Source organism: Desmodus rotundus, chromosome 1 (genome assembly GCF_022682495.2).
Source record: "Desmodus rotundus isolate HL8 chromosome 1, HLdesRot8A.1, whole genome shotgun sequence".
Lineage (NCBI taxonomy): Eukaryota > Metazoa > Chordata > Mammalia > Chiroptera > Phyllostomidae > Desmodus > Desmodus rotundus.
This window is the reverse complement of record NC_071387.1, coordinates 635555-651496: the sequence shown is the minus strand read 5'-3', so window position 1 is coordinate 651496 and position 15942 is coordinate 635555. Positions and strand designations below refer to the sequence as shown.

The 15942-nt window shown below is 62.6% G+C and overlaps 2 protein-coding genes across 7 annotated transcripts in view; one reads left to right on the top strand and one right to left on the bottom strand.

Annotated features, from left to right (window-relative positions):
• Positions 1-7077, bottom strand: part of EXD3 (exonuclease 3'-5' domain containing 3) — a 51358-nt gene extending 44281 nt beyond the window's left edge. For all 5 annotated transcript variants that reach the window (XM_053918539.1, XM_053918543.1, XM_053918540.1 and 2 more), the window contains exon 1: positions 7024-7077. The gene's annotated coding sequence lies outside the window, so the exon portion shown is untranslated. The remainder of the gene's footprint in view (positions 1-7023) is intronic.
• A 218-nt stretch (positions 7078-7295) lies between these two features.
• NOXA1 (NADPH oxidase activator 1) lies at positions 7296-15848 on the top strand. Of its 2 annotated transcripts, XM_024562459.4 has the most exons (13): positions 7568-7878; positions 9750-9832; positions 10537-10645; positions 11535-11669; positions 11893-12060; positions 12998-13036; positions 13319-13362; positions 13924-14056; positions 14499-14538; positions 14726-14784; positions 15012-15166; positions 15322-15436; positions 15539-15848. In XM_024562459.4, the coding sequence occupies exons 1-13, from the start codon at positions 7702-7704 to the stop codon at positions 15836-15838; spliced, it is 1557 nt and encodes a 518-aa protein (XP_024418227.1). In that variant the 5' UTR covers positions 7568-7701; the 3' UTR covers positions 15839-15848. The 2 variants fall into 2 exon arrangements, with proteins under 2 accessions (XP_053774492.1, XP_024418227.1); XM_053918517.2 differs by lacking the exons at positions 11893-12060; positions 12998-13036; positions 14499-14538; ... (2 more) ...; positions 15322-15436; positions 15539-15848 and adding an exon at positions 9990-10185 and having other exon boundaries at positions 7296-7878; positions 13479-14198.
• Positions 15849-15942: the final 94 nt, after the last annotated feature.

Here is a 15942-nt window from a genome sequence, read left to right as displayed (position 1 = left end):
CAAGGTAAGAGGCCCCGCTGAACCCCAGTACCCCCAACCCGCACCCTCCTAAGGCAGCCGTGTCTTCTGTTGAGTCACTGCCTAAGGTCGGCATGGACGGAGTCACGTAGCACTAGTCACGGCCGAGCCGCTCACAGACCACGGTGCCCTCTCTTTCTTGTCCAGTTTGCTCCAGGCTCCCACCAGGGACATGTGGAGTGACTGGTGCCGGCCAGCCAGCCCAGTGCAAGCCACACCAACCAGACCATGTGTCATAGGCAGCCGGCTTCCGGACATCAGGCAACCCACGACTGTGCTTGCCGATGGCGGGGCAGTCCCCGAGGCGGACACCAGAGTGGCCGGCTCCAAGGTGGGGGTGACCTCCCAGCCAAGAGCACTGACCTGGGGCCTGGCAAGCACAGTGCCCTGCTGGGCAGAGGAGGTGGCACCTCTGTGGGCCAGGGCGCTGGCAGGAAGGGCTATTCAGGACGTGTCAGAAGTGTGTGTGAACAAAGCGGGACCCCCATGGGCATCGTGGGGCATCGAGCTGAGACTCCCCAAAGTCCACTCCTTGGGACCACGCCTGGAGGGAGCCCCACTCTAGACCTGCCTCCTAGATCTAAATCTGAAACCAAACCCCAGTAAAATCCACACGGGGACTCGTTGTAAAATCCACACAGGGGCACGTTGCAGGTTGAGTCCCAACAAGATAAAGGTCCACCCTAAAAAAGTCAAGCCATACCCCCCAGCTCAAGGTCACCAGCTAGAAATTAATTGCCCACTAGGATAAAAGTCAACATTCTTCCGAGGATAACAGAATACAGAGTGTCTACAATGTGTCATTTGCAGTCCTCAGTACATAATATAAAAATCAGAAGACCTGCAAAAAAAAAAAAAAAAAAAAGGAAAATATGACCCACCGTGAAGGGGAAAAATACTTACAAAGCAACTGCAAGGTGGCTCAGACATTGGATTTAGCAGAGACTAACCCAACGACTAGGTGGTCAAAGAACGGATAAAAAAAATGTGCTCGAAAAGTTAAAGGAGAATACGGCCAGAATGAGAAAACAGAGAGGGAAGTTAATGAAATATACAGAACTGAATGGTAACTCTCCAGTAAAAAGGACAACCGCTGGAGTGAAAAATCCCCTGACTGGGCTTGACAGCAGATGGGAGAGGGTGGAGGAGAGGTCCGTCACGCACCCTCAGCGTGTTCACACAAGCCTGAAGCGCCCCCGGGTGCTTGGAGACGTCCCCCTCGAGCCTCTGCCCTCCTGTCCCCGTCTGCATGGCCATCCTCTGGCCCTGCAGCCCGGCGGCCGCCCGGGTGCCCTCCCTCCCCTCCCGGGGCCGCTGCACTGCCTGACACCGACGTCTTCTTCTTCGCCTCTGGGCTTTCCTCCTGGTCCTAGGGGAGCCCATCCTCTGGGGGCTTCGTGAGAAAAATCGCAGGGGCGGACCGTTTGTTTAACAAGCCTTCGGTTGTCTGGACATGTCTGCGTTGTGCACTGACCCTTGGCTGGACATTCGGCTGGGTCCACGCTGTAGGTGAGGAGCCGCCCTCGTGTGTGACGGTGAGGGTCCTCTGCTGTCCCCTAGCTCCTGTGTTGGTGCGGAGAGGCCCGAGCCCTGATTCCTGAGCACACGCAGGGTGCTCTCTTCGGGGGACCTTCCCAACCAGCCCCAGCCCCTCACTTCCAAGGGAGGAAGCAGTGTAGGCGGTCTGCTGAGGACAGGACCTCCAGGGGTCTCTCCTCCCAGAGGCTCCCTGAGCCGGAGGGGACTTGGCAGCGGAGCCTGGGACTAGGCCTCCCCGTTTGGGAAGTGTGGTGCGGGGCAGACAGACATCTCCTGACCCACAGCTACCCTTCAAACCACCCAGAAACAGAGACATGTAAGCACCCCACAAGAAGCCACGTTCTGGCTGGGGGTGGAAGGCAGGCACTGCAGGGCTAGGCTCTGGCCATGTGCGCCCCGCCAGTGTGCCCCCGCCCTGGAGAGCAGGGTGGAGTGCTGCCCTGTGTCCGCAGAGCGCAAGGGAGTCTCCTCCGCCTTGCAGGGGGTCAGGGAAGTGACCTTCGGCCATGTCCTTCACCACTTTTGCATTGTTTTCTGCAAACACGGGGCCCAGCTCTGTGTACCCCTCCAGAGGTCCCTGCGCCCTTCACCGCAAGGGCAGGTGGGGCCATGAAGGGGGTGAGGAGGGGGCTGGCGGCCTCCAGGCTCCCCTTCCTGGAGTGCCTCACCAGAGGCACCGTCCCCTCTCTGGCCCTGGGATGGCGGCTACCCCCATGGTGCCAACCAGACGCTCGGCAGGAACATGGCAGAGCCAGGCAGAACGTGGTCGGTCAGCGGCCACCACGGTAAGCACCGAACAGCACGGATAGCGGACGGCATCACAGGACTCAGTCCTGATTTTTTATAGCCCTTGTGTGTGGGAATGGCAACATCTCCGACACACTAGGGTTAAAGAAAATATATTAGTAAAGTTAGTAAAATTAGTAAAAATTAGTAAAATTAGTCTCGCCTGTTTCTTTTTACATTTTCAATGTTCCTGCTAGAAAACTTAAAAGCACAGGTGTGGCTCACGCATCTTTGCTGGACACAGTGGTCTTGACTGAGAAGCAGCCGGCCAGACAGACTGACCCTGGAGGGCCGGTGGCCTCCCCACCCAGGAAGCCCAGGACCCTCCAAAGCACACTGCCCACGCCCACCCGCTGGCCAGTGCAGGGAGAGCAGACAGCCTGGATGTGGCCAGGGCTGCTCACAAGGGCACCGGGGAACTCACTGTCCCGTCCCCCGATTCTAGACACAGCCTCTGAGGCCCCCGGGACATGGGCGCTCAGGCGAACGGCGGTACTGACTCGAGAGCCGGACCCATCGGTTTTCAGGCTGCGTTAAACGTGTGCACACTTCCCGGCGACCGTTACGCGGCTCCGAGCTATAACTCACACGCTACAGGACTTCCCGTTTCAGAGCGTGAACTCGGCGTTTTCAGTGTGCTCAGGTGTCTGCCCCCATCGCCACCAGCAACTCCAGAGCGTCTCACCCAGAGACGCCCCCTAACCTGTGGTCCTGCAGACACTCCCCGCCCGCCCGCCCGCCCTTCAGCAACCTCCCACCCCATCCTGCCCCCTCGGATCTGCGCGGGGACATTCCACGCACTTGGTCACAGGACACGAAGTCTTTGTGTCTGGCTCCTGCGCGGAGCTCGCTCCAGGGTCAACTGCAGTGCAGAGAGGCCACGCTTCTCTGGAGCGGCTGGGCAAGTGTCGCTCTGTCACTGCTGGCCGGGATGGTGGTGTCCCTTGCTAAAGGTCAGTTGGCTGACCAAGGGAGCTTCAGCTCCAGGTGGAGCTTGAGGGGAGTCAGCCCCTCCCGAGTTATGGGTGGGGACCTTTCCCAGGGGGTGCTGGCCTGCAGGGGGTGTGGGGGGCAGAGGTTCTAGTGGCTTTCCCACTCCCTGTCTGCTCTCACCAGCCATGTTTGACAGAATGGGGTAGAAATCTGATGAACCACATGATAAAAAATTCCTCCCAGTGTGGTACCAATTGTACCTAACCAGAGGTGGCCCTGTGGCAGGTGGGCTGCAGGCACCTTGCTGGAGCTGAGCTGGACGCACACGTGGACCCCTGGGCCTCCCCCCAGGCTCTGAGGGGTGCAGATGGCCAGTTCTCAGTATTCTCTGTTTTCTTGTTTGCATTTTCTAAGTGTTATGTGAGGAACACACTCCACTTTGTACTCATGAAAAAGAAACCCCCGCCCTGGCCTGGGGGCTGTGCTGCTGGAGCGTCCCTGATGCTCCAAGGTTGCGGTTCAATCCCCAGTTGGGGCTCACACAGGAATCAAGCAATGAGGCGTGAAAAAGTAGAACAACAGGTCGATCTACCTCTTTCTTTCAAATCGACAAAAAGAAAGAAAGAACCCCCCAAGTGTTATTTTTAAAAGTTAAAATAAGCGGCAATGCCATCTCAGCTTTAGGAGAGGGTGTTGGCTGTCCCCCCTGGCCCAACACCCCCTCATCCCCTCCCCACCCCCACCCCAAGCCCAGCAGCAGTGGCAGGCACGTGAGGCGGCCACTCCGGGCACTTGTTACGGAACCCCAGCGGGCGCGAGGTGCACTGTCTACGCCCGTGGGCTCTCCTCCCCTTATGCCCAGCGGCCTCCTTCCCTGATTTTCCTTAGTCTTGTCGGAGTTGGTCTCAGCCATCGTTTTGAAGAAACAGTTTTTGGGTTTATGAACAGTTTTTGGGTTTACCTCCTGGTCCCTGCACCGCCCACCCCGCCCGCAGGAATGTATAAAAACTCTCCTCGTTCTATTATCTCAGCTCTGAGCTCAAAGGAGATTGATCTGGACTGCCCTCCTGTTGCTGGAGGAGAGCACACAAAACGGGGTGGGTAAGGGGACAACAAGGTGCTCAGCTGGTGTGTTAGTGGTCGGCAGCCCGCAAACGGGCTGCAGTGGTGGGCTTTGGAGAGGTGAGCCGGGCGGGCAGCGGGCGCTGGGATGAGCCCCCAGGGAGCAGCTGGCAACACCAGGGTGTCATCGATGGGGAGGTGCCCTGAGAACTTGCGTGACAGACACAGCCCAGGTTATGCCCAGGTGTCTGGAAGCTGATCTTGGGAGCCAAGTGCCACAAGGCTGTTTTTATTTCTTGAGAGAAAAATCTATGTGGCATTTTCCTTTTTCTTGGAAAGTGTCACTGTTTAAAAAGAAAGAAAAAAAACCCCACCTTCCTGGAGTGGGGATACAATCAATTTCCAAACATCCACTTCCTGGACTGACATGTCTGCTCTAGGACTAACCCCAGGGAGGGATGTTCTCAGGGAGGCAGGTCTCTGGGTGCAGATGCTCGGGGTCCCCTTCCAGCTGCTTCCATCTCTCTGGGAAGCAGGGAGCCTGGACCTGGGCTGCAAGCCGATGGGCAGAGCTGGGGCCCAGGAGACCGGACGGAAGGACCCCAGCCACGGAAGGAGTCTGTGGGCAGATGGGACCTGCCTGTGACCCTGAGGCTCCAGGTCAAGAAGGACCGAGACAGAGGAACAGGTGAGTCAGTGCAGCTGGGCTTCTCCCGCCCTCAGGAGGGAACAGGAGGCCCCAGTGGGTGAGGGGTCTTCGGATGCAGGGTGTGGGGGCTGCAGCAGTTGGCAACGAGGACCCCCAGGTGGGATGGGGGGACCACGAGAGCAAACAGGGGAGCATACAGTTGGAGGAGGTCGGAGCCTTAGAGGCTGTGAACCCCGAGACAGGACAGTGACCCTGAGCAGATGCTGCTGGGAGACCAGAGAGGATGGGGGTGTGGGAGGTGTGACCCTGTCCTCTGATGGGAGCGTCCACACCAGGGAATCTGGGAAGGACTAGAGAGTGGGGAACTCAGTCTGCGCTGGGGAGCGAGCGGGCTCCCGGTGGGCAGCAGCTTGAGCACGTGCATGGAGCAGAGCGGCTGCCCGGTGCCCTCGAATGCACCTCCAAGGCCTCTCCCGTGTCATTTCCCATGACAGCCCTCCCTCCTGGGTAGGCACTCGTCACCCATCCCACTGGCAAGGACTCCGTGGTCTCAGCTGGCCCAGGGTCACAGTGGAGGAGACACAGCCACAGCTGGGCAGAGTGGCTCCCGGGCCACAGCCCACTTGCCCTACAGGTCCAGCCAGGGAAGGAGGGCAGCCAGCGTCGAAGGCGGGTCAGGCCTCTGAGTGAAAGCTGAGCTCTGGGCTCCAGCAGCCATTTCGGACACAAGCCTCCCTGGACCCTGGAGGTCCTGATGCTCTGCGGCGCAGGGAAAAGGGCACTGCCATCCACAGGGGCATTTCTGGGGCTGGGGGCTGTGGTGGGTGATTTTATGTGTCAGCCTGGTGAGGCCATGGTGCCTGGAGAGGTGGTGAAACAGTCCCAAGCTGCTGTGAAAGTATGTTTTAAAATTTAGACAGTAACCAGCTCCCCTCCATGAGGTGGGTGGGCCTCATCAATCAGTTGGCCTTACAACGGCTGAGGTTCCAAGGGAGGAGGGACCTCAGCCTCCAGGAGGCCTTGGCCTTGAGTCGCAGCATCAGGGCTGCCGGGGTCTGCAGCCCCCACAACTGCTTGAGCTAACTCCTTAAAATCCATGAATCACTCCCTCTGGGTGCAGGTGTTGCACCGTTTTTCTGGGGAACCTCCTGAACTTGAAACGAAATAAACCTCATTTCAAGTGGAGTCAAGGCAGGAGGGGGCGCTGTCGACAGCCTCCCAGGACAGAATCACCAGCTACGGGCTCAGCGGGCTGTGTAAGAAACCTGCTGCCCTGCGGCTGGGCCAGTGAGAACCCGTCACCTCCCTGACCCCTAGCTTTCCTCCAGTGGACTTCCCCTGGAGACAACCTCTCCCAACTTCCTCCTTTTCTCCATAAAATAATATGCTTTAGTTTTGTTGGGCTGCCTTTGCTATAGCTTGCTTGTCCTGAATAGCAATTCTTTGCTATTTCCACATAAATCTATTTTTGCTGGTAAAATAACTTTTATTTATTTTTAAGGTCAAAAGGGCCCACTGCCCACAACCCGCCTGCTCACTGGGACCCCATCTCTGCAGGAAAGATGAGGAGCACTGGGGAGGGCTGTGGGGAAGTGAGAGACGGTCCCCAACAGTGTGGCTGGGTCGCTGCCACCACCCGCTTCCCGGAGAGAGCCCGGGGGCCTCCACTCTGGCTGCGGGTTGATGTCGGGCTCCCGGAACAGGCCAGCGTCCGCTCCTGGGGTTGGGCCGGCCCGCTCCCAGGTCCCTCTCATTGGTGTCCCTCTGCCGCACTGGCCGCTGGAGTGGGGACCATGTGTGGCCTGTGGCCCAGGACGTGCTGCACGCGCAGCCGAGTCCGCAGGGCCGCGGGACGAGGGCTCCGCGCCTGTCAGACTCGGCCCGCGGGCTGGAGGGGAGGGGGGCGACAGCGGCCACTAAAGGGCACTGGGTTGAGCCCCCGCCCCCTGCAGCCCCTCGGCGCGGCCATGCCTCCTGCGCCCCAGCCGTCCTCGAGCCCGCCCAACGTCCGCCCGCTCCCCGGGGGTCGCTCATCTGAGCCCGCGGGACCCGCCCGGAACCTTGGCCCGACCGCGGCAGCAGCGGCAGCAGCGGACCCGGACGGCTTTCCCCGGAGCACCCCGCCCGAAGCTTACGGGCGCGCTCGGGGCGGCTGGCGGGGAAACACGAGCGCTCGGAGCTTTTCGGAGCTTTTCGGCTCACGTCCAAGGGGGCGGGACTGAAACGGAAATGGGCAGTCCGGGGCGGGACTGACAGAAGAGGGGCGTGGCCAGACCCGGGGGGGGGGGTGCTGGGTTGCTGTCGGGGGCGTGGTCAGGGCAGGGGGCGATGGGCAGCGAGGGCGGGACCAGATCCGGGAGGGGCCGAGCCAATGGTTGGGGGCGGGCCCTGGGCGGAGCCATGCCGGTGGGCGGGGCTGGGGGCTGCTCTGTCGCTAGGGGGCGCCTAGGCCAGCAGGAGGCGTGGCGCACCTGGCGCTCACCAACACCCCGCCTGCGTACTAGTGCCCAGCGGTTCTCCGTCCCCGACCCCCCACCGGCCTCGAAGGGGCACCACAGCCTTAGCCCACCTCCGGATCCAGACGTCCCTGCTCCGCGGCCCTCGGTCCCCCAGTCATCCTACCGGACCCCTCACGGGACACCACCCCGCCACCTGCTGCGCTCCGGCCCAGAAGTAGCGACTTCCGCCGCGGCCGGACAGGTGCTGAGGCCGCCATGCCCTCGCTCGGGGACCTGGTGCTCAACTGGCAGCGGGGCGTGCAGGCTGTGGCGTGCGGGGACTGGGGCAGCGCCCTGCGCCTCTTCTCGGGGGTCCCAGGGCGGCCCGCCAAAATGTGCTTCAACGTGGGCTGCGTGCACCTGCTGGCCGGGGACCCAGAGGCCGCGCTGCGGGTGAGCCAGGGCGCCCCAGGGTTGGTCGCTGAGACTCCACCTCTGGGGGAGGCTGTTCTCTGGCACTGGGGGCCTTACCGCGCGCCCAGCCAAAGAGCGGTGTGATGAAGACCCCGCTGCAGGCGTAAGCCCCGCCCTTCCTCCCGAGGGTTACCGGGGGGATGTCCGTCCAGTGTTCTGCCTCATTGAACGCCTAAGGCAGGAGAGAGCTCTGTGGTCGAGGGACCCTCGTCCTGAGCTGATGGAGTCAGGGCCAGCATTGGGGTGCAGGGGTTCCTACTGCCTCCACTGTGCGGTGACTGTATGGTCACAGGGAAACGACGGTTGGACACTGGCTCGGGTGCTCACCCAGAGGTGCTAATACACCTGGCTCGGGTGCTCACATACCTGGAAACTGACATACCTGGAAACAAGCTTGAGGCTGGATCCGGCTGGGAAGGGGCTTACCTGTCCCTGAAGGTGTGGGGTTTTGTGCAGGGGGCTTCAGCAGATGCCTGTGGTGATGGTGAGGAGACAGGTCTGTGCCCAAAGCCCAGATGTGAGGGCTCCCCTGTCTCCCAATCTGCTCCCTAAAATAGAACCAGGAGCACAGGGATGCACAGCGCCTGCATGTCTGGCTCCGCCCAAGGGGCAGTACAGAGTCGCTCTCTGCCCTTTAAGGCTTGGTGTACCCCCCCCCCCCCGCGCTGCACAGGCCCCAACCTCTGGAAAGAGGCTGGTTCCTAGGTCCTTCACGTGGTCGATGAAAACTGGGCAAATGAAGAAGAGGAGGTGACGTGGAGCAATATCCATGTCAGTGTCTCCCAAACTCCTGGACCAGAAGGGACGGGGGGCCCGCCGCTGTTTCTGACCACCCATACGAACCCACGGTGCTCAGTAACCTTTTCTGTTTATTTGCTGTCTGAGGAAGGGTGTCCGATCAGTGGACACCGGGTGGTTCTGCAGAAACCGCGCGTGTCAGGCTGTGTGACTCACCCAGGGAGAGGATGCCCCCGCTCGGTTCTCCCCTCCCCCAAAGAGGAGGAGCCTCGTGTTGTCTGAAGTCCGTGCAATGAAGTGACAGTTGAATAGCATATTCGTTGGAAATTCGAGGTTTTTAAAAGCAGTGGAACAGCTGCCATTAATCATTGTTTTGGGGAGCGGCACAGGGCGAGGAGGGGCGTGCCGGGGCCGTGCTGTGCTCTCTGGGCTCCACAGGAGCCTTGAGCTGGCTACTCCCAGGGTGAGGGGGCCGGCAGTACAGCAAACACACAGGGTTTACAGCCCGAGTGGCCGCCACACAGAACCTTCAACCTTGGGTCAGATCCAGTCCAACAAGCCCCCCGCTAGGGTAGACCTGGTAGAGTGCCACCACCACACCCCCGCTGCGGCCTCTGTCCCTGGAAGGGACAGACGGCGTCGTTTCTGAGTGCGGTTTCGGGAAGAGCTGCGCTGGCGTTCTTCCTGATTCTGCTGGATGAGAAGTGTGTCACGGTGTACAAGCCACCAAAAATAGGATCCTCAAAAGACAAAACTCTTGCATAATGGCCTCCCCCCAAGGCAGCTAGCGTCGTCAGTGTGCGGGGCTGTTCCCTTGTCCTCTCTCCTTGTCCTCGCGGTAAACAAAGTGGTTTGTGATGCCACCTTGCTGCACTCCGAGCCCCTCATGAGGCCCCTCAGGGACTTGGGTGGTTTGGGTTATGGCAGTGGAGGGACCTGAATGGCCGTGTGCGCCCAGCCATGAGCTCTGAGGGTTCTGGGCTGGCACAGGAGACTTTCACAGGGCCTGTGGAACGCCTTGGCCCCATTGCTGGTCATCCGTCTGGACTGCGCCTGTGACATGGGGTGATGGGTTACAGACCTTGGCATTCCATGGGCACATTTGTTCCCAGGCATTTGACCAAGCAGTGGCCAAGGATGCGTACCTGGCAATTGGCTTCTTCCAGCGAGGAGTGGCCAACTTCCAGCTGGAGAGGTGAGCAAGGGGCCCCTGGCTATTCCTCTCCTGTGGGCCACCTCCTCTGGGACAAGAGTGGGATGCAGGCAGAGCCATGTGGCCTCTCGTCTCTGTGGGGTGCACACGCCATGGGCATCCCCTCTTTTGTTCCTCAACACGTCGTCTGCTGTAGCAGGACCGCTGTGGAGACTGAGCACAGGGCTGCAGTGGTGTGCCTCAGGACCCAGAGGGACTTGGGGTCCACCCTGCTCACCAGGCTGCCTGAACTGCTGCCTTCCCAGAGACAAACCTGGCCCCCAGGACAAGCCCCACAGGGGGCCCCATGCTGGGCATGTGGCTCAGCTGGAACCTCTCTGGAGGGGGGGTGAATGGTGGGCAGGGGAGCATGCAGCAGGGCTCCGCAGGGAGGCCTGCAGGGAGTGGGGGGCCTGAGAAGTGGGAAGGAAATGACCAGGGCACAGCTGGGGTACCAAAGGGGGTCTGGGGTGCAGACAGGGGCAGGGGAGGGAGATGCCCAGAATGCAGAGCTGGGTCAGAGCTAGGCACCACCCCACACTCGAGACGTAGCCACATCTTCGCACTGACCCCTTGAGAACTTTGTGGGGGCTTGAGTAATCACCACTGCCCCCAGCAGGTGTCCCTGGAGCTCTAGGTGGGGGGAAGTGGGGACAGAGCTGGGCCCCTTTCCCCACTGAGGTCCCCCGGCCTCCGGCTGCCCGCAGGTCCCAGGAGGCCCTGTCTGACTTCCAGCTGGCCCTGGTCCAGCTGCGGGGGAACGCCGCCATCGACTACACGCAGCTGGGCCTGCGCTTCAAGCTGCAGGCCTGGGAGGTAGTCCAGGGGCGCCTCCGGGGACGCTGTCCAGGTGTGGGTGGCCCGAGTGGTCCTTTAGGTCCTTGGTTCTTGTAAACCCCCTCCTCTAGGTCCTGTCGTCTGTTACTGTCACAGGTCAGGCTATGTGGACAGAAACTCCCTCTGGCCAGGGTGCCCCCGCCCCCTCCTGTTACTCCCCCACTCGGAGGAGGCTGGGGCCTGGGCCCTGGTGGGGTGGGGATGCCAGAATCTCTTCCAGCCAGGAGAGGTGGGTGGGAGAAGGTGGCCTAGCTAAGGGACAGTGTGGACACTGAGGGAAGGGCACTGGGGAGAACCCCCAAATACTCCCAGAAACACACTGCTGTGGAGCCTTCTGGGAATTGTGGAGGAAGGCCCGTCAGGGGCGGGTCCACAGCCCCCCTGTGTCCCCTAGCCCAGGGCACTGAGCAACACAGGTGACTCCCCCTGGGCCCTGTTACTGTGTCCCTAGAGGGTGGCCAGCTGGCTCCAGGAGCGTGGTGTCCCCTGTAGGCCACAGGGACAGAGCCCACTGTCCCCGACTGGTCCCTGCTGCCAACAGCTATAACCCAACCCCACGTGTCCACCAGACGTCCCTTCACATGGGGGGGGGTGACAGGACAGGGAAGGGCCACATCCCAGACCAGAGGAAGGGGCCATGGAGGGGATGGGCCAGGTACAGAATGGGGGTGACAGGCCAGAGGGCCCCCTAGAGAGGGGAGATGGGCCAGAGTGACGGACTACGGGGTGGGGGGCATCCCGGGCTACGAACCCCCTGAGCCAGGCAGACTTCGCACGGCTGGGCCCCCAGAAGAGCCCCAGCAGCTATGGGGCCCAGAGGTGGCACCAAGCGGGCCCTGGCCGCTGCCCTCCTTTCACCTGGCCCCAGGTGCTGTTCAACGTGGCGGCGGCGCAGTGCGGGCTGGGGCTCTGGGCCGAGGCCGCCTGCAGCCTGGAGGAAGCCATCTCCAAGGGCCCTGGAAGTGCCCGCGGTGACCTGGATGCTGCCCTGGCCCAAGTTCAGGTGAGGGGTGGGCAAGGAGAGCCAGGCCGGCTGCTGCCCCCAGGCTCCTGAGCTGACCCAGAGCTGCTCACGGGGCCCAGCGCCCACACACGTACAGACCCCTACGTGAGACGAAGAAACTTCCAGGGCGAGATGGCCCTTGTGCCCAGGTGTGGCGAGTGCTTTCCACGGCCTGTGGGGAGAGGCTGGGGCCCCAAGCGACCCCATCTGCTCCGGAGCTCAGGGGCTGTGGCAGGTGCGGGCAGCCAGATGCGGAGTCGGCATGGGCCGGGCCTCCCTCCAGGAACAGGGTCCCCTGCAGCCGCGGAGTGTCCCCAGGGGTGAGGTCTTCCGGCCCCCCAGGCGGCACCTGGAGCACCTGGAGCCCATGGATTTCCTGGGCAAGGCCAAGGTAAGGGGGCAGCTTCTTGCTTCTCAGGCTCCAGGCGCGGGGACCCGAGGGCCCAGCGGCCAGAGAAGGGCAGGTGGTCAGGCCTGTGCTGAGCTCTCAGGGACAGGCAGGGTCTGGTGCGTGTCTCGCACATGCCCTTGTGGGTGGACAGTGGGCACAGGGCTGGGGGCACGTTCCCAAATGGGGCTCAGAGACCTGGGACCGCAGAACCAGGGGACAGAGCAGGGGCCCCAGGTGCTGCCCTGCCTGCCACCGCTGCCACAGCTCTGCCAGCCTCAGCAGCCCCCTCAGAGCTCAAGAGCAGGGGCAGCCGCACTAGGCGGACCTGGCTGCATTGTGCCCACTTGTGTCAGGCCAGCAGCACCGCCATCATAGGACATTGGGAGCAGCTTGCCCCAAGGGCAGGGCGCAGGCGGGCAAGTGGGTCCCTGTATAGTCAAAGAAAAAGTCACTTTGGTTTTGGGCTGGTGGCCTTGGGCCAGCTGGACACCCCGAGGTCACCAAGGGCCAGCATGCTGTGTGTGACCGTGTGCAGCCCCGGGTGAGAGCAGGTGTCACGAACACCACGGCCCTTTGCCAGGTCCCCTGGCAGAGGCCAGCCAGCTGGGTGAGGAGGGGCTCTGGGTGGCATTAACCTATCACATTTGAGTCTACTTTTCATAGTAGAAGACTTCCTAGGAAGCAAAAATATTTTAAAATTTGTACCATGAAAATAAGTCAAAACGATGAGTGCAGGTATTTTCCTCTATCCAGTGTGTCTCCCCATGTGGCTGGCCCTTGGGTGGTCTGGCAGCCTGGGGCCGGGGCAGCCCGGCCCAGCAGATAGGAGGCTCGGGGTGTGGGCAGGCATCCAGGGCTGGGGAGCAGACATCACAGGGCCCCTGGGGGTGTGGTTGGGCCCCTCCTACCCAGCTGTCCCTCTGCTGTCCCTCACCAGGTGGTGGTGGCCTCTGGCATTGGGCCTCAGCAGCCCCAGGTGGGTGGACGCCACCCCTCGGCCCAGCCTCCTCGCCCGGTGTTTTGCCGGTCAGAGCGCTGAGAAGCCCCTGTGGAAGCGGGGAGATGCCGCACCTGCTCTGAGCCCTCCCTGGACTCCCCAGCATTCCTCTGATTGGGCACTGGGGGTGGCTGTTCCGACCCGTGGGGCAGTCTGTGAACATCACACAGTCTTGCCTGGGGGAGCACCGCCAGTCCCCCTGCCCCGCCCCTCACCCATGGGCGTCTGAGCACCAAGCAGGATGTTGCTCTGTGCCCGCAGGTTCTGGACCAGGGTGGAGGAGCTAGGCCCAGGGCTGGCCCGAGGTAGGAAGCGGAGCCACCCCTCTGCGTGCTTGCCTCCCCTGTGTGGGAAACGGAGCCTGCACACCCGGTGTGGCCACTCCCAGCCACAGGCCAGGACTGCAACGTCCCCTTTTCAGGTTGAAACCGGCCAAAGCCCCCCATGCCATGGGCGTCCAGCCTCTCAGCCCTTCCCGTGGCCTTGTCTGTGCAGAGGCCCAGGGCGTCCTCTGTCCTGGGCCTGTGCTGCTCCCCTGGGACCACCGCTCAGGCCTTGGTGGGCTCCAGGCAGCAGAGTGGGATGGCGGGCGTAAGGTGCCTGGGATGGGGCACAGGCTGGGCTGTGTCTGCCCTGAGCAAGCCCCCCACCACCACACCCAGGCCTTGGAGAGGGGGCAGCTGCCACTGGAGGCGTTCAAGGTCACACAGGGTGGGGGGCAGGCCCCTTACCTGTCCCTCCCACCCCACGTCTGCACTCAGGGCTCCCCTGAAGCCCACCTTTTGTAGAGCCCTTGCCTGAGGGGGCAGCTGGGTGGGCTGCACCAGGGGGAAGTGAGCCTTGAGGACGGGGTGTCCTGCCCCCAGGGCCCACGACACGGGCCCCTGTAGAGCCAGCATGCCTCTCGGCATCAGGACACCCCCCAACGCAGTCACGGAGGTCGGATCTGGCCGGGCAGGGCAGGCTGACCACCGAGCACTCGCCTCCGTGAGTGAGCAGGTGAGTGAGCTGGGCGGGGGACAGGGGTCGAAGTACCAGGAGGACCCCCAACTCCAGGCTGAGTGTGGGGACCAGTGGCCACAGCCGGGCACTACAAGGGTCTCAGGCAGAGCAGGCAGCCTCCTTGCCCACTGGGAGACAGAGCTCTGGCGTCCCCGACAGGCTCTCCAGGGGCCTGGCCTGCAGCCCTCATGTCCCTGCTGTGGGCCATCCCCGCCTCAGTCAGGCCCTGTCACCCTGCCTCCCGTCCTGGACATGGGTCATCCCAGGCACTGGGGTTTGGCTGAGGAAGAAGGGACCTGGGCCTCACTTCCTGCCGTGCACGGAGAAGGCAGTTCAGTTTCACCTTCAGTTTATCAAAGACGGGAGGGAAAAGAGAGTCACCGGCACTTGCTCCCTGAAGCTCCCACCACCCCGGCCCCACCCGTGGCTTCCCTTGCAGAGACCCCACCTGGAGCAGGTTGGCCAGCAGGCTCCTGTAGGTAAGGGCCTCCTGCCCACTGTGCTGGGTGGGAGTAGGCTTGGGGGGACGGGTTGCTGAGAGCAGGCTCTCTGGTTCCTGACGAGGAAGCTGGCAGCCTCAGGCCTCCATGTGGGCAGGTCGTTCTGGCAGGTCCTCCAAAATGTTCCCCTTGGGGGTGATGGCCTCTGCTCTATTCCCCTTGGCAGGGCAGCTGGCAGCTGGGCAGCCAGACCCTAAGCCCTCTGAAGACCCTGTGGGTGCTGGGGTAAGAGGTCCTTACTCCCCAGGAATGAGGGGCCCCAAGACCAGGCCCTGTCCCTCTGCGTGGCCCCGGGGGTCCCAGCTGAGGAAGCTGTACAGTCCCTTAGCCCCAGCTCCTCCCACCCTCCCAGTCCCTGACCTCACCGCAACCCCAGCCCCTGGGCCCAAAGCCCACCATGGCCATGAAGGTCTAGAGCTTCGGAGACCTGCCACCCTTCTGCCTGGCCCCAGGGAGTGGCCGCAGGGGACCGCACACACTCGGTGGCCGTCACAGTGCAGTGTGCCTTCACCCTGGCCCTGGAGGCCCCGAGAGGAGCCAGCCTGCCCAGCCTGAGGGCCCTGCTGAGCGAGGCCCTCCCTGCCCAGGCTCAGTGCGGGCAGCTCAGGTGGGCACCTCTCAGCCCTGGGAGGGAGCGCCAGGGCTGCAGCTGGAAGAGGGGCGGCCTCACCAGCGGGTGTCCGGGGTCCTCAGCCGCCCCACAGCCCAGGCCCACGCAGGCTGGCAGCCCCTTGCTGCTCACACCGATGGGTCTCTTTACAGTTACCGAGAGCCCGGGGACAACGGGCGCTGGGTCCCCCTGCCTGAGGAGCAGGTGCTGCAGAGGGCCTGGTGGGATGTGGCTTCTGGCCCCGCGGGGCTGCAGCTCCAGTGCCGGGTGAGCCTCGGGGAGCCAGGGCCTGGGCCTGCGTGGGGCGGCCTTGGGGGAGGCCCCGGGCCCTCTGGTGCCGGCTGGCCCTGCAGTGTCCCTCTGCCATAGGCAGTAGGTGGCCGGCCTGTCCTCTGCCAAGTGGTGGCCCAGCACAGCTACTCTGCCCAGCGGCCTGAGGACCTGGACCCGCAGCCGGGGGACATCATGGATGTCCTATGTGGCGGTGGGGCAGGCAGTGCCCTCTCCCAGTCACCTGCTGGGGCCAGCGGGGCAGGCGGGGTCTGTGAGCGGACGTGGCATCACGCCCTGTCCCCTGCAGTGGACCAGGCATGGCTGGAGGGCCACTGTGACGGCCACGTCGGCATCTTTCCCAAATGCTTCGTGGTCCCGGCCGGCCATCGTGTGTGAGGAGCCCCGTGGCCGCGGCGACATCAGCCCTGAGAAGCCCCGTGGCAGGAGGGAGGGTTTTAATAAAAGCAGTCTCCCCCCCGGAGGTGTGGATGTGTTCTGGG

What these genes read in the sequence shown, in the direction of transcription:
- NOXA1 (XM_024562459.4), top strand. Translation starts at nt 7,702, where the DNA reads ATGCCCTCGCTCGGGGACCTGGTGCTCAACTGGCAGCGGGGCGTGCAG. An exon ending in GCCAACTTCCAGCTGGAGAG is followed by an intron (nt 9,833 to 10,536) that starts GTGAGCAAGGGG and finishes GGCTGCCCGCAG; the next exon opens with GTCCCAGGAGGCCCTGTCTG. An exon ending in GGCTGCAGCTCCAGTGCCGG is followed by an intron (nt 15,437 to 15,538) that starts GTGAGCCTCGGG and finishes CCTCTGCCATAG; the next exon opens with GCAGTAGGTGGCCGGCCTGT.